The sequence below is a fragment of the Diceros bicornis genome, chromosome 27, assembly GCF_020826845.1.
Source record: "Diceros bicornis minor isolate mBicDic1 chromosome 27, mDicBic1.mat.cur, whole genome shotgun sequence".
Classification (NCBI taxonomy): domain Eukaryota; kingdom Metazoa; phylum Chordata; class Mammalia; order Perissodactyla; family Rhinocerotidae; genus Diceros; species Diceros bicornis.
The window spans coordinates 23,006,903-23,031,387 of NC_080766.1; the positions used below are offsets into that span (position 1 = coordinate 23,006,903).

General features: G+C 33.5%; 1 protein-coding gene across 1 annotated transcript in view; it reads left to right on the top strand.

Annotated features, from left to right (window-relative positions):
• NCAM2 (neural cell adhesion molecule 2) overlaps positions 1-24,485 on the top strand; it is a 444,936-nt gene that overhangs the window by 289,888 nt on the left and 130,563 nt on the right. The window contains exons 6-8 of the mRNA XM_058522953.1: positions 14,649-14,766; positions 21,573-21,733; positions 24,011-24,156. Coding sequence (XP_058378936.1) covers positions 14,649-14,766; positions 21,573-21,733; positions 24,011-24,156 — 425 coding nt within the window. The remainder of the gene's footprint in view (positions 1-14,648; positions 14,767-21,572; positions 21,734-24,010; positions 24,157-24,485) is intronic.

Sequence of the window (24,485 nt, forward strand, 5' to 3'; positions counted from 1 at the left end):
AATAAGACTCTACACCAGGGGAAGTTGTCTCACAAAGTAAAGTGTGTTTGCAGCAAATAGGAGGCCATGAGGAATCATTTCCAAAGTCATGGAGTCCCGGAACAAAGGAAAGCAGGAACTTTTATTTGGTTGGGGAATGAATATTCAAAAGGGAGAGGTGGGTATTCGCTTGCACAGGCTCAGTTGGAGAACATGCTTCCACATAATGAGGCCTAAGCTCCTCCTGGAGAGATCTTTGCATTAAAGATAAGGCAAAGGTCATGGGCATAGCTCTTGTGGTGAGGCTTGATCAGTTTCCGGATGGCTAGTGGTTATATCCTGCCTTGGTCAGTTTCAGGATGGCTGCTGGTTACATCTCCTTAACACAAAAAAGGAAAAGAAACAACCTGGAAAAACAGTTAATTGCTTCCAAACCCACCTTTAAGTTTCTCGAGGCACCTAGTCGGTGACAAAAAGACTATATTAACTGATTTGCCTTTCCGTGATTCAAAATAAATTAATAATTATATGTCTTAGGGATGCTGTTCTGTTCTGTTGATCTATTTGTCTGTACAAATTCCAAGCTATCTCCTTTGCTATAGCTTTATGATATGTTGGAATAATATTTTCTAAATTTTCCAATTTTATCCTTTTTCAAAGTAATTTCAAAATAGAATATTCCATGGTCTTTTCATTTCCATATTAATTTTAGAGTCAACCTATCAATTTTCACATATACCAACACATGTGTGCACACACACACAACCATAATTTTGATTAGAATTGTGTTGAAGTTATGGATCACTTTGGGGAGAATTGTCTTTTTGACAATATTGGTCCTTCTGTTCCATAAACATGATATATATTTCTATATATTTAGGTCTCCTTTAGTTTTCTCAGTAGTGTTCTGAAGAGTTGTGTGTACAGCTCTAGCAAATCTTTTGTCAGATTTATCTCTAAATATTTCATATGTTTTGATGCTATTGTAAACCACATTATTTTTAGTTTTAATTTCTATTTTTTGTGACTGTTTATACACATAATTTTTGTATATTCATATTGTATTCTAAAATATTACTAAATTCCATTATTAGGTATAGTAGCTTATGTTGTTAAGTTCCATAGGATTCTCTACATAAATCCTCATGCCACCTGCGAATAAAGACAGTTTTATTTCCTCCTTTCCAATCTAGATGCCTTTTTTTTTGCCCTTGCCTTGTTGTACTGGCTAGAACCTCAAGTACAGTGTAGAGTAGAAGTGAGGCAAGTGACCGTCCTTGCCTTGACTCTAATTTGGGGGGGAAATATTCAGTCTTTCAATATCATATATGTTAACTGTGGGCTTTTCGGAGATGTTCTTTATCAGGTTGAGAAAGTAACCTGTTTCACTGATCTGTGTGTCTGTTCCTGCACCCTTATCACACGGCCCTAATTACTGTAGCTTTACATGTATTTTAAAATCAGGTAGTAGGATTTCTGGGACTTTGTTCTTCTTTTACAAAGAAGTTTTGGAAATTCTAGTCTCTTTGCTTGCCACTTAAACTTTAGAATCAATCTGTCTAAAAAATAATATGTTGCTGGGATTTTATTTAGAATTGTATAGAGTCTTGATATCAATTTTGGAAAATTTGACATACTTTTTCCTATGTTGAATCCACAAATATATGAACAAAGTATGTTTCTCCATTTATTAAGGTATTTTTTCACTTCAGTAATCAGCTTTTTGTAGTTTTCAGCATCAGATGCCATACATGAATTTTGTTTGATTAATACTTAAGTATTACATTTTTGGAGCTATTGTATATGGCTTTATTTTTTTTTAATTTTGGTTTCAATTGTTTATTGCAAGTATCTATATACAAATATGATTATTTTGTGTGTTTTCCTTATATCCTGTGACTATGTTGTGGGCATTTATTAGTTCTAGCGATATTTCTGTAGATTCTTGGATTTTCAATGAACACAACAATATAGCTGCAAATTGGAACAAAGATGTTTCTTCTTTTCCAACTGTATGCTTTTTATTCTTATTTCTTGCTTAGTATTGTCTTGGTCTTCCAGTATGATGTTAAATAGAAGTGTTGAGTGGAAATTTCCTTACTTGTTCCCAATCTTAGAAATAAACTATTCATTGTTTTACCCAAATGTCACATGTTAGCTGGTAATTTTTAGTAAGGTATCTTTTACCAGGATAAAGAAGTCTCCTTCCGGGGCCTGCCGGTGGCGCAAGCGGTTAAGTGCACACACTCTGCTGCGGCAACCCGGGTTCTCCGGTTCGGATCCTGGTCACACACTGATGCACTGCTTGTCAAGCCATGCTGTGGCGGCGTCCCATATAAAGTGTAGGAAGATGGGCATGGATGTTAGCCCAGGGCCAGTCTTTCTCACCAAAAAGAGGAAGATTGGCAGATGTTAGCTCAGGGCCAATCTTCCTCACACACACACAAAAAAAGTCTCCTTCCATTCATAGTTTGCTAAGAGTTTTTAATCTAGAATGGATATTGAATTTGTCAAATGCTTTTTCGGCATCAATTCACATTATTGAATGATTTTTTTCTTCTTTAGACTTTTAATAAGTTCGATTATATTAATTGAATTTTTCAGCATTGTGCCAGCTTTGCATTCACAAAATAAACTCCACTTGATGGTGGTGTATTTTATATACATATGTGTGTGTGTGTGTATATGTATATATATATATTTTGCTGAATTGATTTTCTAAAATTTCATTGAATATATTTGTGTTTATTTAAATGAGGGATATTGGTTTTTAGGTTTCTTTTTCTGTACTATCTTTGACTTGTTAAATTAAATTATCATTGTAATACTGGCCTCATAAAATGAGTCAAGAAATATTCCCTTCTCATATTTTTTCTAAGCAATTGTGTAAAAATGATATTATTTCTTTAAATATTTGATAAAGTTCCCCAGATAAACCATCTGAATCTAGATATTTCCTTTTAAGAACGCTTTTAGCCACATATTATATTCCTTTAATAGTTACAGGATTATTTGAGTTATCTATTTCATCTTGAGTGAGTTTTGGTAATTTGTGGTTTTCAAGGAAATGGGTCATCTCTTCGACATTGTTGAATTTGTGTGCATAGATTTGTGTATATTGTTCCTTTTTTTAATCCTTACTGTATGTGGAATCTATAGTGAAATCTCTATTTATTTTTATCCATTCTGACAGTACATATCTTTTTATTCATGAGATTAGACCCTTTACAGCTAATTTAGATCTGCAATTTTTGTTTTGATTTCAGTTTGTTCTTTCTGTTTCTCATTCTTCTATTTCCCCTTCCCTGCCTTCTTCTGGATTATGTGACTATTACTTAGTATTCTATTGTATCTGTTATGTTTCTGGCTATACCTATTTTTTACTGGTTGCTACTGTGATTACAATTACAATGTTGTTCCTGTTTAACTTAGAACCAATATTTTACCATTTTAATTGGAATGTACCCCTCTCACCTTTGTCTTCATTGTCTTCTATATTATGCCTGCATTCACTGAAAACCCCATGGGTAATGTCATGTTTTGCTTTTTTACTTTAATCATTAAATACATTTTAAAGAACTTAAGAGGAGAATAGTCTATTATATTTACCCAGATATTTACCATTTCTCTTGCTCTTTCTTACTCATTGATGTTTCCTCTGATATAGTTTCTCTTTCAACTGAATTTGTCTTTTGTCTGAAAAGGTTTCTTTAGCAATTCTTTCAGATCAAGTCTGCTGGCCGAAATTTTATTGTCACTTATCTGAGAATGACCTTCATTTGTGAAAGATATTTTATTTTGACAGATCTGTCTTTTTGGCACGTTAAAAATATTGTTTCACCTTCTTTTGACTTACATGGTTTCTGATAAATCCACAGTTATTTGAATTATTGTTCTCCTATAAGTAACACATCTTTTGCATTTGTATAGTTTTAGTTTAAAAACTAAAACTATAGTTTTAGTTTTTAAACTAAACAGTATGGTTATGATGTGTCTAGACATGAACTTTTTTGGGGTTTATTCTGTTTAGGGTTCAAAAGCACAGCTGGTTTTGAATTTGTAGTTTGATGTCTTTTGCCATCTTTTGCCAATTTGGGAAGTTTTCAGATGTTGGTTCTATAGATACATACACCTATGCAAATATACATATATATGTATACTTTTTTTATGATACTCTTTCTCCTTTCCTTCTTAGATTTATTGACATTTGGTATTATCTCACAGGTTTATGAAGCTCTGTTCATTTTTTTTTCTTTAATTTTTTTCTTCTGTTTTAAAGATGAAACAGTTTCTCTTCGTCATTCTTCAAGTTCAGAAACTCTTTTCCCTGTCGTATCCATTCAGCACATCCATGAATATTTTTATTATAAATTTAGTTTTAATATTCATTCATTTATTTTTAATATATCGTATGTTTTGGCAAAGACTGTCCATCTTTTCATTTATTTTAGGATGGTTCACCCATTGTTCTTTGGATAATTTTAAAAATAGTTGCTTTAAAATAGTTTTTAGATAATAAAACATGTGTTAACATGCCATTGGCATTTCCCATTAACATGAGATTTTCCTAGTTCTTCACAGGCCAAACATTTTTAGATTATATCTTGGATTTTAAATATTATATTATGAGACTCTGGGTTTTATTTCAGTCTTATGGAGAATGTTGATGTTTTTGTTTATATGGGCAATCAGTTTGTTTAAATTCAGGCCACATATTGTGACCGGCCTTCTGTAGTTTGTGGATTCAAAATCAGTTTCATTTTCAAAATCTTTGCAGTGTTTTTCAGATCAATCTTGCTTGTGTACCAATGGCCATTCCAGGATCTATGTGGTGGTCTATTTCTTAGTTCAGTTCTCAAAGTCTTGGTACTGTTTAAGATCAAATCCACACATACACAGCTCAGGGCTGAGCCCAAGATTTCACAAATAACTTGATATGGTTGCTTTTCCAACCTCTTCCTACTCGATAATCTCTCCTATACTTTTCTATTCCTTATGTCTCCAGTTTTCAGTCCTCTCGCCAGAATACTGGGGTTTTATTTATCCCTTCATTGCCACAAATGTACCCTCATTCAGGACCAACTAGCCGGAGGAAAGAGAAGGAGAAAAGCAATGGGAGTTTGCCTTGTCCTCTTGGGACCACAACTCTCATAACTGGAGAGGAAGAATCCCCTCTCTCAGAGACTTGGGCACTTGCAGGCTCCCCACTGCTGCCATTGTCACTTCTAGGAGATCTCTTTCCTGCTCCTTGTGTTACCAAACCATGTTCATTTTGCCCATTGCAGAGAAAACCAGTCACTGAAATGATGAGGGTGCAGCAGAGAAAGGGTTTTAATCACAAGGCAGCCAAGCGAGGAGGCAGGAGAATGAGTCTCAAATCTGCCTCCCTGAAAATGGGGACTTAGGAATATTTATGGGGTAGGGGAACAAGGTGGTCTGAAGTGTGGGGATCGACGATTGAATGTGAGGAGAGGTGAGAGAATTGATGATCTGCACAAGCATAGTCAAATTTCATGGCTCTTCATAGGACATGTGTTCACAAAATGGTGGTATTAGTATGATATGAGGGTGGAGTTTTCAGCCTCTTGACATCAAAAAGGTCACTTATCAGGCACCTGCAGTGGCCCAGTTGGTGGGTTGGTGGTCTTGACCTGTCTTGAACCGGACAAGGATCGACTCCTAATTTCTGAAAAACAACTCAAGCATCCGTTACCATGGTGAACCAGGTGCCAAGGAGATGTTATCTATAGGAACCTAGCAGGAGTCAGATAATATTTTGCCTAAGCAGCACAGCTAGCAATGGGCAGGCAAACAACTAAAAACTACAATTAAAAACTTTAGTAAAACTTTAGTCACTTGTTACCTAACCATTACTGGCTAACTGTTCACCAGTTTCACTTGAGCCTAAACTAGAAGGCTTCTCTGGACCTTTCTCAGGCTTGGTTGACTCCTACTTCTGGTTTTTTTTTTTTTTTTGAGGTCACGCTGGTTTATAACATTACATAAATTTCACGTGTACTGCATTATATTTCAACTTCTGTGTAGACTACATCATGTTCACCACCAAAAGTCTAGTTTGTCATTGTACACATGTGCCCTTTTACCACTTTCACCCTCCCCCATTCTTCCTCCCCCTCTGTAACCACCAACCCTGTCTCCCTATCTATGTGTTTGTCTGTTTATCTTCCACATATGAGTGAAGTCATATGATTATTGTCTCTCTCTATTTAACTTATTGAATGGATAAAGAAGATATGGTACACACACACACACACACACACACACACACACACACACAGAAAATGGAATACTACTCAGCCATAAAAAAGAGAAAATCTTCTCTTTTGCAGCAACATGGATGGGCCTTGAGGGTATTATGCTAAACCCACTTCTGGGTTTTGGGCTGACTTCAGTTCAGGCCAAGGGGTTCTGATGAAAAAAAAAATGGTTCTCTCACAGATTGTCTTGTAGTATTTCAAATTCTGATATTTTTCTAATAGCAATATGTCTGCTACTATTTACATTTCAGGGTCCTCAAACAGATTTTTCATGCATTCTGTCCAAGTATTATAGACAAATTAAGCGACAGAGACAGGATGGAGTAGGGTTGCTTCAATTTACCCAGAACTGGAACTCTGTAATATTTTTAAACTTGTTGGCATGTATATGATCAGGTTTTTCCCTCTTTTTTTTTAACTTGAAGGAATTAATAAAGATCATTAACTGAAACGATTTACAGCAGTTCACTTTTTATTGATACTCAATTTATCACTCCAGTGTGACTCTGAACATTACATCATACTTTAGAACAAGCTCAGGCTACTTATTGACTTGACAGTAGTGTAGTTAAGAACATATATATCTAACATAGTTAATGGGGCAAAATTAAAGAACTTATAGGGAAAAGAAGAAAAGAGGCTAGAACGCTTCTCTCTTTCTGGCTGTCTATCACAGGTGGAAATTATGTTGGTCTTACAAAATTTGTGCTGTTTTTTTTTTTTGGTGAGGAAGACCAGCCCTAAGCTAATATCTATTGCCAATCCTCCTCCTTTTTTCTCTTTTTCTCCCCAAAGCCCCAGTAGATAGTTGTGTGTCATAATTGCACATCCTTCTAGTTGCTGTATGTGGGACACTGCCTCAGCATGGCCAGACAAGCGGTGCATTGGTGCGCGCCTGGGATCCTAAGCCGGGCCACCAGTAGCAGAGCGCACACACTTAACTGCTAAGCCACAGGGCCGGCCCACAAAATTTTTGGTTTTAAAAAACATGTAATAATAGCTTCCCCCAAATTATGAGCTATATGATCATTTGATGATTTGTTCTGGTATCTATTCAGATATTATAGAAAACTGATCAATTTTTAGTACCAAGATAACCCTTTCTCCCCAACATCTCCATCATCATCCAACATAACCTGCATTCCTGTTACATAAATGAGCCAAAGAAAGGCCCCTGTGTATTACTCCTTATGTTTTCTTCTTCACAGTAAGCTGACACCATTACCTCAAAACCTCACTTGCACTAAATTCAAAATTTTACACATCCAATTGTTTTCAGTGTAGCCCAAATAAGCATATTTTTAACTATTTGGAATAAGCCGGCATTGCATACCCTGCAAAACTGCACCCACCTTCTGCTAGCCATAGCTAAGACAAACTCTGGGCCTATGCAAGACCCCTCTCCAACTGAGAACTCTGTGCTCTGCTGCTGAGTGACATCATCTATCTAGATCCATAAGCCCATCTCTCAGATTTCCCTCTCTCCCAGGAGTTCCCTGGCACTCCTCCCCTTCTGAATGGTGGTCCCTGGACACTGTCTATGGAAGGTCTCCTGCCTGAAGAACTTACCCTCTTATGCAACCCAAGCCCCATCCAAATAAAGCCTGCTGTGTACTGCTGCCACCTTGTAGTCAAGTCTGTTTCTTCCATCAGTCCTGAAATCCTCCAACTCACCACACTTCCTGACAGATTCATTTTTCCAGAATTTCTCATAAGTGATCATTACTAATTCTCTAGGAATATATTTTGAAACCTTATACATTTACGTTAATTTTAAACATATGCTATGGCTTTTATTTTAAATTATTATTTTGGGGGGCAGTTTAATTAGACTTCTCTTTAAATGCTAATTTGGATTACCAATTTGTGTTCTACCTCATTTTGAACCCCAGATGATCTCAAAATGTTTTGCCTTAGGAACTCTTTACCCTTCTAAAATTATTAAGGATCCCCCAAAGTTTTGTTCATGTGGGTCATACTTGGTTATATAGATCACAGTAGACGTTGAAACTGAGAAGTTTTGAAAAGATTTGATTAATTCATTTAAATTTTAAAATGTTAATTTATTAATTTGTCAAAAATAATAATAAGTATGCTAATCTAAATAGCATATGTATGAAAAATAATTACAATTTGAAAAAATAGTGAAAGAGTGGTTTCTTCTTTGTACATTTTTGCAAGTTTCTCTAATGTGCCTTAACAGAAGACAAGCCGATTCTTATATCAGTTGCTGCATTCAATATTCTATGATATCTTTTTGAATCTGAGAAAATCCATCCTCAAAGATATGTGGTTGGAAAAGGGAGGGCTTCATAGACCGCCTGAATGGGTGTCAGGGAGCTCTAGGGTCCTTGAGACACACTCGGAAGACCTCGGCTATAGAAAATTGTTAATCATAGAATGTACTCTGAAAAAGCATAAACGTGGCCGTGCTTAATGTTGAAATTATCGCTCAAGAAGTCTAAAACTTTCATACTTTTTTTTCTGACCTGAAGGATCTTCCATATTAACTTTGGTCTTTTACTTAATTATCACCTCTTACAGTGGAAACAAAAAGAAAGTCAAAGTAGTGTTTTCCATACTTCCAACTGTAACTTTTCACTTGGCTTTTTTTAACACATATTTTATATTTGGGTTATAATGGTTATTAATGTTCAGCTATGAATTAGCTTTTGGAAATTATATGAAAATCATTTACTTCAATTTTAATATTTTATTTCCTTTGTTCATTTATATTTCTGTTTATAAAAATAATCCATAGTTGGAGTAGAAAATTGCATAATGACCTCTCAGAGCAATTTGAAATATCTGATTTAGTCTTCTTCAGTCAAAATTATATATTCATTTACTCTTTGTCATATCAATTTTACTTCTGAATAATTAACTAGAACATTGATTGCAGTAGATAACAATTGTAATAGATAAATATTTGGACATCTACAAGTGACTTAATACATGCCCAATGGTTTATCCACAGAATAGAAGACTGTGCAAGTTGAACAAGAGTGAGGAATTTCTCTACATAGTAACATGTGTATGTTAATTTGAGAAAAGAAGCGTGGTACAGAAAAGGGTATATTTTTGTAAAAGGAAGAAGGAAACATAATAAAAATATGTGTTAATGTTTGCATAAAGAAATACAAGTGATTAATGAAGTGGTTATTGAGGAAAGGGGTAAGGTCAAGAATTCTGTGTCTTTTTATTTCATTTTATTTTTAAACCTGTGAATGTAATCTGTTTTAAAAAGTCAAATTAGAAGAACATAAAAATCAGGTTTATTTGGCAAAAACTTGGAAAATACAGAAAATCAAAATAATGATAAAGCAACAAAGCTTCAATTTACATTCTCTCCTTGCTTTTATACTTGTTGTCCACTGAAGGCAATATTTATTTGCCTAAATTTCTTTCATATTAGAGTTCGCTAAGAATGGAATTTGAGATGCCAGTGGAAACTTTTCTCTTGAATTTTTTTTTAAAGCAACATAATGGGCCAATTTGATCCTCACTATCTTGCAATCTGATAGTATGAAATAAACTCTTTATTGTTTTTCTCAGACAGCTTTGATTTTAAAACTCAACACTCAACAGATAATTGTAATTATGTTAGTACTTTACTGTATTCACAAATTAGGAACAAGTATATGGAAGATGCCTGCCAAATAGTTACCAATTCTCAAGCAAATACGTAAAAAAAATATTGATTAGATTCTGTAGCAAGGCAGGAATACTAAGTATGCTGACACTCAAGATTGGAAATGACTAACTACATTTATTTGAAAAGAACTGCCTACTATGTGCATTTAGTTTACTCTAACCAATGAGCTAGATTTTCTTTCAAAATAAATCACACAATTAATTAGCTTTTGTTTGTGTCAATCATTGGATATTTTGTATTTGTTAAATTTTGTATGTGTTTTGAGTTCCAAAAAAATTTATTCCTATTAAATAGCACTTTAAATTGACCATCCTCATAAAAGTGAAATGAAGGATTGTTGCGAGTAACCAAAATCGATATTCATGAAAATTGAAAAGTGTTAAGTGATGTAATAGCATATGAGGCAGTAGTGAAGGGCAAAACAAACAATAAAAAAAAAAACAAATAAAGAAAAAACAACGTACAAGTGACATCATTGATGCCTAATATGACTATTGCAAAGTGATAACCAAGTGATCAAAATCGTGATGAGAATACATTGTACGTGATTTAAGTATCTCATTGCATAGAGTCTATGTAATATTAAAATACCAATCACTTTTTATTACCTAATATTATAAGCAATTAAGTATATGAAAAATTGCTAGAGGTAGGTTGCAAAATGAAGATACTTGCTTCCTTATCAAAGGAGTCTTAGAATTAAACTGAAAAAATTGCAGTTTTCTAGCATCCTGGAGTAATATGAATCAGCTTAGCGAATGTGGTGTACCAGTTGTTTCATTCTTTCTCTCTTCAATGTTTATATGCAATAGAAAGAACCATGTGTTAATGAAATCATGGAAAGAAACAAAATTACTTTTCATATAGGCTGAGAATAACACAATGTAAAACTAAAAGGGAACTTTAGTGTTAACCTGGCCCATCTATTCTCTTGGCCAGGGACTAAGTTTATATGCCTTTCCTTTTTTTATTTTTTACTGTGGTAAAATACACATAACACACAATTTACCATCTTAACAATTTTTAAGTGTACCGTTAAGTGATATTAAATACATTCATAATGTTGTGCAACATTCATCACCATCTATCTCCATAACTCTTTCATCTTGCAAAATTGAAACTCTATACTCATTTAACAATAACTCCTTATCCCCTCCTCCCATCAGCCCCTAGCAACCACCATTCCACTTTCTGTCTCTATAATTTTGACTACTCTAACTACATAATAATTAGAATCACAGAATATTTGTCTTGCTATAACTGGTTTATTTCACTTAGCATCATCTTCCTCAAGGTTCATCTATGTTGTAGCATATGTCAGAATTTCCTTTCTTTTTAAGGCTGAATAATATTCCATTTTATGCATACACCACATGTTGCTTATCCATTCATTCATCCATGGACATTTGGGTTGCTTCCACTTTTTAAATATTGTGAATAATGCTGCAATGGACATGGACGTTCAGATATCTCTTTGCGATCTTGCTTGCAATTTACCTTCCATATCTTCCCATGGGAGCTGCAAGCCTTCAATAGACTCCAGAGTTCTGATATCATTACATCAGACAGATTCTGCCAGTGCAATTGTTGTCTAGATGAGGAGACAGATGCCTGGTGCTTTCTGCTCTGCAGTCTTCCCCAAATCCTCCTTTATGTTAATTTCTAAGTGTCACACAGCCTTAAAGTAAAAACAAGGAAAAGTAAACAAGAAAGGACTTTGAATCTTAAGTTGAGCAGTCCTCTGCCAGATAGAGGATCTACATGTGAATTTATTTGATGATATATATTTAGATCAGATCTGAATAATCAATGAATTACAAAAGAGTAGCTTTCCTGACAATGGTAGAGGGGGCTTATTATCCTTATCCTGAATAAATTTGGAGGAATTATTGGTGCTGGTTAAACTGAACCACATGAGTATTCCATGGTTAGTACCATTTTCTTCATCTTCTGAGAAATATTTGAGGGGAAGTGGATGGAGGAAGACTGCAAGACACAGAAGACATATGGAATTGCTGGATCCCATTATTGATGAAAGAGAATTAAGCTGTCAAATTAGTGGTATCTTTGATACCCAAGATGCCAGTGAGGAAATTATAACGTAAAGGTGGAACAAAGCCTCCATGTAGGTGAGAGTTATGGAGTTAATTTTCTACACATCCTCATGTTTCTTAAAGCTAGAGAGTGAAAACAGAGAGCCAGCCCTAATGGCCTAGTGGTTAAAGTTTGGCGCTCTCACCGCTTCAGTGGCCCAGGCTTGATTCCCAGTCACAGAACCATACCACTTGTCTGTCAGTTGCCATGCCATGCTGGTGGCTCACATAGAAAAACTAGAAGGACTTACAACTAGGATATACAATCATGCACTGTGGCTTTGGGGAGGGGAAAAAAAGAGAGGAAAATTGGCAACAGATGTTAGCTCAGGGTGACTCTTTCCCTGCAAAAAAAAGAAAAAAAGAATGAAAACAGAAACTTACCAGAAAAACATTGACTACTTAGCATATGCAGAATATAAATCTTTGTAATGTTATTAAAACTAGATGTTTCAGATATAGTCAAATATGAAAAAAGTATTTTTAAAAAGTTAGAGTAGATGTGAGTCTTATGAGAGAAAAAGAAATTTGGATGAAATATAATTGTAATCCCTTTTAAAATTATTTAATCCAACTCAGTAGCTAATTCAGAACCAATAAAGTAATAAAAATGCTCTGTCGTCTAAAACTGTAGCTAACAAGCCCGCTTAACATCTTGGCATCTGAACTAGTGAACACCTCTGCAGATTTTGATGCTATTATTCTTCAGAATAGTTCTGGAATTATTCCACAAGGTATTAACTATGCAATATTAATATTGTTCTGCTAGTCTATACTGTAAGAACACATATTTCATTGAGTCAATGTATCATAAAACATAAAGATTTTTGCCAATTCTTAGAGATCATCCAGCATATTCAGTTCACTTTATAGAAAAGAAAATTACGTTAAAGAAAAAATAACTTTTTTGGGTTAGTAACGGTAACAAGATAAGAACTGGAGCATGTGGTTCTCCGTTTGGAAATGTTTCTATTTACACAAATACTTGTCTATAGAGAGAATTTTTATTAAAGAGTTCATTTTCAGTATAATTCTCTATTGGGTTAAAAACCTGTATTGTTGCAATAAAAAATAGTCATAGCGTTCTTGCAACTACATTTAAAATAACAAAAGGAAAACCAATAAATTTTGATTAAAATGTTATTTTCCATAATTATAAAAGAAGGAAACAGGATACAGAAAGTCAAATTTCATGGGCCGGCCCCGTGGCTTAGCGGTTAAGTGTGCGTGCTCCGCTACTGGTGGCCTGGGTTCAGATCCCGGGCGCGCACCGATGCACCGCTTCTCCAGCCATGCTGAGGCCATGTCCCACATACAGCAACTGGAAGGATGTGCAACTATGACGTGCAACTATCTACTGGGGCTTTGGGGAGAAAACAAAAAGGAGGAGGATTGGCAATGGATGTTGGCTCAGAGCCGGTCTTCCTCAGCAAAAAGAGAAGGATTAGCATGGATGTTAGCTCAGGGCTGATCTTCCTCACACACACAAAAAAATAAAAAAAAATAAAAAGTCAAATTTCAATATACTTAAAATGCAAAGTTAATAGGTGAAAAAAATCCATCCTATTATAATACTAGTAATTATTATGTTACTTTAGAGACAACATGTCAGATAATGCCCTTTGTATTTAAATTCATAAAGGCAGAAACTTGATTTATTGTGCTTAATTACTAAGATACATATCAGTTCCTTTCCCCACCGTCAATGGCGATAATGCAGCATCAACGCTGACCTGAATGTTATTGTAGAGATATTTAATTAAAATCACACTTCTAAATGCCTATCTAGTCATGTTGTTTAGAATATGTGACACATAAATATATTAATGTAATTAATTTTAGAAATATCATTTGTCATATTTAGTTGAAAATCATAAAAGTGTGCATTAAATCAAAATTTATGCTGTACTTTGAAATTTAGCTTCTGTTGTGGATGTTATTGATTTGTTTATTGCAAACAGTGCATTTCAGTAACAGTTTCAACATGTCCAAAGTGTGCAGCAGAGACAGTTTTTGCAGTGTAATTAGTTAGAAATTGGGGAAGCTTAATTTTAAAATTGAATTGTTTGTGGAAATCTCTTTCATACTCTCTAGGGCCTGAGCAGTTTCTCTTCATAAAATGTTCTATAGTTGTTTGAAGAAATTAAGTGCAGTTAATCAGAGAGAACATTATGGTGTGACACCTAATTTGAAAGCCCTGTCTAGAAACAGTGAATGATTGCTTATAGAATTACACATACGGATGAGAACCCAAATAGGAAGTCCATTTATGCTCCAAGTAGATCTCAGTATTGATGGAAGTCAGGGTGGTAATTGTCGTCTTTTCCTGAGAAATATTTCATAAAACTGTATATATTTTGCTAAAATGTCTAGTTTATCGTTTAGTCAAGTTTGATAGATTAAAAATAGTAAAATAGCATTATAGTGAATTATCTAATTATTGTACATTAGAAGGCAGATCAGTGATTTTAAAGTCATTTTATTATGCAACCAAATCAGTTCTATTGACATAAGTACAGAAGTGAACTATCAAGTTTTAAAGCTTAGCATTAAAAAAAGAAAAAATGTGATATTAAAAAAGTCCCAGTGTTGTTGGTGAAATGTTTTTCAAATCTATTTAGTCTATGTTCATCTCTTTTTCAGTGCCGCCTGCAATCACAATGTCTCAGAAATCCTTTAATGCCACAGCAGAGAGAGGAGAAGAGATGACATTATCCTGTAGGGCTTCTGGCTCTCCTGAGCCCACCATCTCCTGGTATAGGTAGGTTACGCACCCACATCCTTCAAGCTCCTGGAAAAACATTTGTGATCTTATAATTTTGTCAAGAAGGAAAGCATTGTTTCTGAATTTCATTAAAAGTTATAATGCTTTTGTTTTCAGATAGGTTGGTTAGATTAAATTGTTAAAGGGATCAACAGAGTGATTTAACTTAAGTCGCAGCCTCATCAATAGTCCTGGTCATGCTGTCTATAAGGTATGTTTCTGGCCAAAATTGGCCCAGAAGCCTTGTGACTGATTCAACAGTTTTATTGTTACTACTAGAGAGTATCCAGAAATAAGAATCCTAGTATTGATAGCACCACTATTATATGTGTACAAAATCATATTCATTAGAATATGTGTATTTTTTGTATACCATATTATTATAGAAAAAAAGCTAATTATGTAGAGTTAAATTTCCATAACTTTAATGTCATTTTTAAAAACTTTACTTCATCAAATGAATAAATTGTCTATTCTAAATCTATTGTTTGACAGTTCATTTTTATATTTTTTTAGAATTTTTAAATGTTATTTGATTTCCTTTAACATCAAACAAATATCAAAATATTCCATTCCTTTAGGTTATGTCTCAAACCATTAAAAGGGAGACAATGAAAGTTTAAAAATGGACAATCTTGTAAATATATATTTGTTATTAATTCAGGTTACTACTCAAACATAGCTACGAATATTTATAGAATCACTTCAACACTTCATAAACCATAAAGTATAAGAATAATCATAAGAAGACAATTACCAAAAATATACTCAAGTTGACAAAAGTGTCCATAGTGAGGATTAGGCTTTTTAAAAAAACTATATCAAGAAGAATATTTGAAATTCAGAACTATTTTTTTCTTACTTTCTGAGCATTTACTGATATTATCGTCCAGTTTCAAACCTTTATTTATCCATTTAATATAGCAGGTAGCAATAAATAAGGTATTTCTTCAAACAAAGGTTTTTAGATGTTCTTTGCAAACATTAATTCCTTTGTGACACACTGTTGGTATTTTTAAAGGGATTACACATCAAGAATTAACATATTCACTCCAAATAATTATCATGTATCTCAGAGACTTCTGGTTTCTAGTATATATCCTTAACAGTCAATATTAGATCTAATTGTTATATATATTATATATATAATGAGAGAATGAGAGCATGTTGTAGTGACATTAACAGAGGTAAAATTTGTATCAGAGGGAAGTTTCTACTTTGATATATTTATCTGTAGATATAGGCATGTTATCTTTGTGAAAAAAAAAATCTGTAAACATTAGGGAATGTAGGGCAGCAGCCCAGAGAGAAAGATCCAGACTACCTGTTGCATAGAGACAATATCTCCAAGGGATAAGAGTGAAGCTAGTAAAGAAGATAGTTGAGAGCCAGCCCCAGTGGCCTAGTAGTTAAATTTGGCGTGATCTGCTTTAGCGGCCTCAGTTCAGTTCCTGGGCACGGACCTATACACCACTTGTCTATCAGTGGCCATGCTGTGATGGTGGCTCACATACAAAATAGAGGAAGACTGGCAACAGATGTTAGCTCATGGCAAATCTTCCTCAGACCAAAAAAAAAAAAAAAAAAAGATAGTTAAGGACAAAACATCAAGGAAAAATAAGAAATTTTCACAAAGAGAACCAGGAACACGTGGTGACATGGAAGCCAAAGAGGGAGTAAAAACAGCAACTTTCTCTTCATTTCCATTCAAATGCTTCTTCTATGTCTATTGAGAATAACATGTGAATTTTTATTGTTAATCCATTAAATTGGTGAATTCCATTGCTTTTCAAATGTTAAAACAACCTTGCATTTCTTGGCTTAAACTCACTTTATCATATATTATTCTTTTTATGTTTTGTCAAAATCCATATGTTAATAATTTGTTAAAATAGTTGCATTCATGGTTACGAATGAGTTCTGTTGCCTTCTTGTTCTTGACTTGTTTGGGATTAGGGCAATACTGGTCTCATAGAATAAATAAGGAGGTGTTTCCTCCTCTTCTGTTTTCTGGTAGAGTTTGTATATAATACTTATTTCTTTCTTAAATGTTTGGAAAAATTTCCAGTGAAACAATTTGTGGCAGGACTATTCTTGTGTAAAGGTTTAACTACAAATTCAAGCTCCTTCATAGATATAGATCTATTCAGGCAATGTCTTTTTCTTTAGCGGTCTTTGGTGCTTTATATCATTCCAGGCATTTTTCCATTTCACTTAAGTTGTATTTACTGTCATAAAGTCATTTACGGTATTCTCTTGTTATACTTTTAATATTTGTGTTATCTATACTTATCTTCCCTCTTCCATCCTGATAACCTGATAACTAGTTATTTGTTCTACTTTTTCATTCTGATCAGTCTAGATGTAGGTTTATGAATATAATGATCTTTTCAATTACCAGCTTTTGGTTTCAATTATTTTCTCTTTTGTTTTTCTATTTCCTATTTCATTGACTTTCTGCTCTTATTTTTATTAGTGTCTTCTTTCTGCTTACTTTATATTTAATTTTCTGTTCTGTTTTGCTTAAAGTGGATACTTATGTCATTGATTTTAATAATTTATACTTTTCCAATATAATCATGTATTTTTTCTCGTTAAACATTGCTTTAATTGAACCTTACTAATTTTGATACATCGTGTTTTAATTATTGTTCAAACATTTTCTAAAATTTTTTCTTGTAATATTATTTTTGATATTATTTAGAAGTATGTTTATTTGTTTCCAAATATTTGGATATATTTCATATATATTTCTACTGATTTTTAACTAAATTCCTTAGTTGTGAAGAAACACTCCATAAAATATCAATTTGGTTAAATGCATTGAGTCTCATTTTATGGTCTATATTTTTAAATGTTCTGTGTGCATGTGAAAAGAATATGTGTTCCACTGTTGTGTGGAATATTCTCTAAATATCAAATAGATCAACTTGGTTAATAGTATTGTTCACATCATTTATATCTTTACGGATTTTCCAACTATCTTCTATTTCTAGGCTCAGTTCTCTCTTTTTTGTTTCGTATGTTTTGAAGCTTTTTGTTATGTGTTTAAACATTTATCTATATCAAATCAGTACTATAAGAGTTATTTAAGGACTTTGTTTACAAATAAAGAAAATGATACCAGATAGAACTTTCAGTCCTTTTCTCTCAGTTTTCAACTTGCAGTGTCTTCAAGTTCACTAATTTATATTGCAATGTCTTCAAATTCACTGATTTTTTATTCTGTAAAGTCTAATCTGATCTTAATCCCATCAGGGTATTTTTCATTATTCTATTTTTTATCTCTGCCAGTTTGATGGTGGCCTTTCTTATGTTTTCCATTCCTCTCTTACCATGCTCATATTTTACTTTCTTAAAAATGTAGAATGTATTCTAATAGCTATTTTAATGGTCTTGTCTGCTAATTCTGTCATCTGTATCATTTCTGGAGTTTTTATTTTTATTTTTTTAAACTTTTATTTATTTATTTATTTTTTCCCCCAAAGCCCCAGTAGATAGTTGCATGTCATAGCTGCACATCCTTCTCATTGCTGTATGTGGGACGCGGCCTCAGCATGGCTGGAGAAGCGGTGCGTCGGTGCGCGCCAGGGATCCGAACCTGGGCCGCCAGCAGCAGAGCGTGCCCACTTAACCGCTAAGCCATGGGGCCAGCCCTCTGGAGTTTTTTTGATCGATTTTTTTTTTCTGTGTTATAGGTCATATTTTCCTACTTATTTACTATCCTGGTAATTTTTTTATTGGATGCCAGGCATTGAGAATTTTATGTTTTTTGGGGTGCTGGATATTTTCATATTCTTTTCTTTTGTTTTTGGATGCAGTTAAATTACTTGGGGAAAGTTTAATCTTGTTGAGGTTGGCTTTTAGGCTTTTTTAGGTGGATCCAGGATAATCTTCAACCCAGGGATAACTTGGCTCCGTTACTGAAACAATATTCTTCTAAGGAGGTAACTCAATACTTTGTGTTTTAGGAGGTCTTTCTACTCAGGATGGTTGGGATGCAAATTATTCCTGGTACTTTGTGAGTTTCTAGGATTGTTATGCTTTATCTTTTTTGATGGTTCTTTCCCTAATCTGAGAAAGCCTTACTGGCATACACTCACTGATTAGTACTCAGTTAAAGATTGGTTAGGAAACCTCTGCAGATCTCTGCAGTCCTCTTTCTTATGCAGTTCTTTCTTGTCACATTTTTTGACCCACAAGTTCTAGCCACTTTAACCTCCCCCAACTGCAGACTCTGTGTTTCAATTCAGACCCACTGCCTGGCTCTGTTTGGGTTCTCCATCTCTGAGCTGCAGCCTGGAATCTCTCTTCAGATAGTAAGATATGGTGGTTCTCAGAGGTCACTCCATGCACTACTTGTTGACCAATGTTTGAAAACTCTCATTTAATCTGTGTCCAGGGTTTGTGTTATTTAAAATGAGAGGGTGAATATAGTCCCTGCTACTCCATTATGGTCAAAAGTGGAATTATCTTCCCTTCTTTATAGTTTCCATTAATTCTCTAATCCTAACTCCTATTTTCTTGTGCCTGGAAGAGGGGGACTTGGAGAAGTGGTTTGAGTTTCAAAGGATGGGCTCATGGAATTCCATCAGAATCTTGGGAGGCTTTTCAGACGTTGGCATTCCACAGAAATGTACTGTGAAAAACAATGAGTATATTCTATCTAACAGGTTTGTTGGGAGAGAGCTATTAAGAACTATTACCTTGGTTATTATCCTTTAATGATATTTTTAAATCGAACTCCTGTAGGGAACATAATCTTTACAGACTGATTTTCTTTAAATTCTTCAAGATCTACCTATCCAGTTCAAAGCCCAAATCATGGATTTTTTTCCCATGAAAATTCCCAGAGTATTCCAGCCATCTCCTTTTCTCTTCTCTCCTACTATAGCAGATCCCTCCTTGCCCACCTCCAAAAAAAACACCCACAAAAAAGTTATGAATCAATGCATTAATGGGATCTATATTACCCTCTATTACTGCCAATAAGATTATGAATTCTTCAAGATAAGTGACCATGTTTCACTCATTTGCTACACCTCAAATATTTAGCACAATATTTCACATGAAGTAGAGAAATAACTCTTTTTTTCATAAAGAAGACTAGTACTTAGTTAACCTACTACTTATATTACTATGTAAAACTAAGTCTCTTCATCTGTGAATTGAGAGGTGGGGAAATTATACTTAAATATTTAGTTCTCTGATCTGTGAATGAAGATGAAGAGAGAAAATGCACATCTATGGGCTAATTGTGAGTATGCAACCAGGTTAATGATATAGGGAAAGTGTTTTATAAGACACGAATTGCTGAAACCTCTGTTGAATGATGATGATGATGATGAAACAAGTGAATACTTTTTCATTGAATAGATTAAGAAATATATTGTATCACTAATTGTGATGAAAGCCCTACTATACATTGAATTATAGACAAAAATGCTGAAATGTTGTCATTATTTATAGTTCTTGTAAATATTTGATTAGTAAAAATATGAAAAAAACATAAAAGTACAGAGCACTATATATACATTTGCTATTAATATTTTATAAAGCCTAATTTTGTACTCCACTCTCATGAAACTTTTGCACATTTCATGATATATTTAGAGATGTCAGTAGAAACTGTAAAAACAGATGTTACTGAGTCATAGAAGGATTAGGATTATATTAAGATATGTGCCAGTACTTTCTAGAAAGCAGAACCAGAATTCACTGGAAAGATCATGTAGAGTATTGGAGAATTACTGTTTTTCGTTCTAGGAAAGATTTTTAGTAATGCTTTTAGCGTTTTATTTTTTTAATTTAAACTCATATAGACAAGTAAATACTCCCACCCCTAAGTGCAGATTCTAACCTTTTTACATTAGTGGGTCTTAAAAATCAATCATCCAAAACACCATTATAAGAAAAGTAGAGAAGGAGAAGTAAAGGAGGAGAAAGCAAAGAAGGAAGAAGAGAAGATGAAAATAACATACAATGGAAAGAACATACAATATAAGAAGGTTTCACACATATTAAGGGGAATTGTAGAAATTATTTCAGATTTAAATGTATTTAAAATATTTCTTACTGTAAGCTATTGTAAAAACGTTTGAAAGACATTGTTTTAGTAGACAACAAAAATTAGAATTGGAAAAGAACGAAGACTATTTCAGTCCAGAAAGAACTTGGAAAGTACTAATAATTGTTTATGTCTAAGAAAAATGTTTTCATCTCCTCATTAATGAATTAAATCATCATATGAAGCATAATTTCAATAACTGCATTTTCGTATAATTCCTTCATCTTACCCTTTTATTAGCAGTACTTATATGCAATATAAATTATGTATATAAGTTGCATTTACTTTGAAACTTCTTTAAAGGATGTTTCCATAGAAATTCTTTTAAATGTGTCTCAGGAACCTAGTAAATAAACGTGTTAGTAAATATATATTGACTCACCAACATAAAAAGTGTGCATGGAATTAAAATCAGCAAATAAAACTTTTTTTGCTGATAATCAAAGTGCAAATTGAACCAATGTGCTTTTGTTGTCTAAGATTAGCGTCCAGATTTCAACATAGCTCAAATGTTATTCTTGTCTCTAAAGTCAAAACGGCTTTCAAGCATAATTCTAATATTTATGCATTGTTTTACTATGCTACTAAAAGTAAACTTTTGATTCGAATATAGCCTTGTCTAGCAATGACAGTGGCTGTGAAATGACTAACAAGTACAGATTAAATAGTTGAGTATGATCTGCTCCTGAGTTATGAAGTCAAATTTATGAAGATCAACCTCTGTTTTCTTCTTTAGGAATGGAAAGTTCATTGAAGAAAATGAAAAGTACATATTGAAAGCAAGCAATACAGAACTCACTGTCAGAAACATTATCAATAGTGATGGAGGCCCTTATGTCTGCAGGGCCACAAATAAGGCAGGAGAAGATGAAAAACAGGCATTCCTCCAAGTCTTTGGTAAGTATTATAGCATAGCGGTTAACACTGTGATGTCCAGAGGGAGCTCTGAGTCAAATTCTACTGTTTCACTCATATGACCTGTTTAACTTTTCAAAATTAAATCTCAGTTTTCTCAACTGTAAAATATATTTTACAATGACACTTACCAGATAGAATTATTTTAAGAATTACATGAAATTACACATGTAATTTCTTGTAAAATATTTGGTGACTCATAACAGAGGCTGGAAGAAAATTCATTTAAATTATACATCCTGGGATCTGTTATGTTTTTCATATATATGGTTGATCTTCATAAATCTTTAAATGACACATATTGGGATGAGTTTTACTTTCAGTACACTTCAAAAGGGCACATCTATAAGACTAGGAAACTGACCTTGTAACCATAATTAAATATTCCCTTTTAATTAAAAGGAAATACAAATATCTTCCATATTTACCAAGAGCCATATTGCTTTCTTTGGGGAACTTATAGAGAATAGAGAACTAATGATTTGTTTTTTTTAACATTATTGATTTAACTTCCATTATGTTTGCAAGAAGCAAAGCAATTTTCTGGTGGATATTTGGACTATGGTTATTCTCTTTAAAAAGTATAAGACTAAAAATTACATGCACTACTAAGATTTAGTATGTTTTCTCTATTTTTATAAGCATGGTTATCAAAAGGCTTTCACAACAAAGAGAGGGGAAAGGAAGGAGGGTGAACTCTATAAGAGAAGGCAGGACCAGTGGTTGCAGTTGGCAGATGCAGCAGTACTGCCTACACAGACCAAGAGATGAATGGTAATTCACATGTGGACACGCCCTTTTCCAGCTCGTCCTGTGGACACTGTAATAGAAATATTTTATGAACCAGAGAGATTTTCACTTAGCTTATATTCTAGTAGAGTGAGACAGACAATAAGGAATATGCAAAAATATATTAAAATAAAATTGGAATAGTAAGAGGTTCTAAGAAGAAAGTGAAACTGGATAAATCAGGTAGTGTTGGGTAAAGAGGGCTATTATTTTGGATAGCATGGTGTTGACAAGTTACTCAGAAGGGTAATGTTTAGCTATGTTTACACAGAAATCTTGAGCAATGAGAAGTCAGCAAAGCTAAGAGCCAGGAGAAAACTGTTTACATAGAGGGAAGAGTAAAGAAACAAAATTATTAGAAATTATAGAAAGCCCCTAACTTTTTCTAGCAGTATTCCCCACTTAAAAAAATTGTTCTCTTAAAAACCTACAACATTAAATAAGTATGACTCAGTATAAAAATAAATTAATTAACTAGAGATGATAGTGTCTGAGATAATTCCAAAGACTGGATATTCTCCATCTCCCTTAATGGGTTCATATGAAATACTGTTTAGTTACTTGTTTTTATCAGGGTGGCAGTGAGTGAGAACAAAGAGATTTATAAACCAAAGTTTCTGATATTTTCATCCTGTCAAATAGAAAATAATGCATGAGATACTACATTTTACGTCACTGTTGTAATTGCCGAAATAAGTGCTGACTTTTATCCCTTGTACGTTCAAACAAGTAAAATTTAAGAAATGTAGAAAGTACAGAATTTATAAACATAAAGTCCTGTAGTATTATGTAAATTTGTGGGTAGATATAATTTTTAATATTAAGATATGAGTAGACATAATTTTTTTAATAGAAGTCATAATTATAAAGATATAAGTAGCTATAATACCTAATAATATTATTAAGATACACTGAGGTCAAAATAAATCAACTGGAATAATACAAGTAAATAACATGTATATATATTTACTTTATAAATATTTTAAATACTGTACATAATTATTCTTACTAAATATTCAGGATAGAGTCATCGATTTCCCTCTTTGGTGAAATTATTTTTAAAGCTTAAGAGATAATCACTAAATAAGTGGATGCCACATACACACACATACATGTACACATGTGGCTTTAAAAGAGGAAATTTTAACTTTGTAGCTTTAAGAGAACAAAATAATAATAAGGTTGCTTTTAAATTGGCAAAATTTTGGAAGGAATTATAATTTGTATGTTGGTTTCTAAGCCACTTCAAATTATTTTTATAAGGATAATCAATGGTAATTATTTTCTAAAGTTTTTTCTCCGGGTCTTTGCAACTCTCTTTGCCCCTCACACCCATCAAGCTATAACTGATACGAAGTTAATAATTCCATACTATACTAAAATGGACTTAAATGCCCACCCATGGCTTTTAAGTCTAAATTGTAATATTTTCCTCCAATACAGATTGAGTAATGTATATATTCTTTACAGTACAGCCTCACATAATACAGCTTAAAAATGAGACCACGCATGAGAATGGTCAAGTCACACTCGTATGTGAAGCGGAAGGGGAACCTATTCCAGAAATCACTTGGAAAAGAGCAGTGGATGGCATCACGTTTTCCGAAGGAGATAAGGTAACAGCAACTCAATGTATAGTGGTTTCCAATATTATTGTATTTTCAGTGTTTTGCATATTATTAAATTTCACATTGGACTCCAACTTACCAAGTAACTTGTAGGAATCCAATAAATGTTTTAATTTTTAAAAAGGTTCTCTACTATAAAGGCAGCCTAAAAATAAATTCAGAGGAGAAAAAAGTCAAAGTGTAATATTTAAACATGTTTTTCTTAAATATTAAGTCGCAGTCTTAGGTTGTTAGTATAAAGTTTGCTTACGTGGACTTCTGGCATACATTGAATCTATAAAATACCTTCTTGCAATTTCAACCCTTGCACTCAGTGC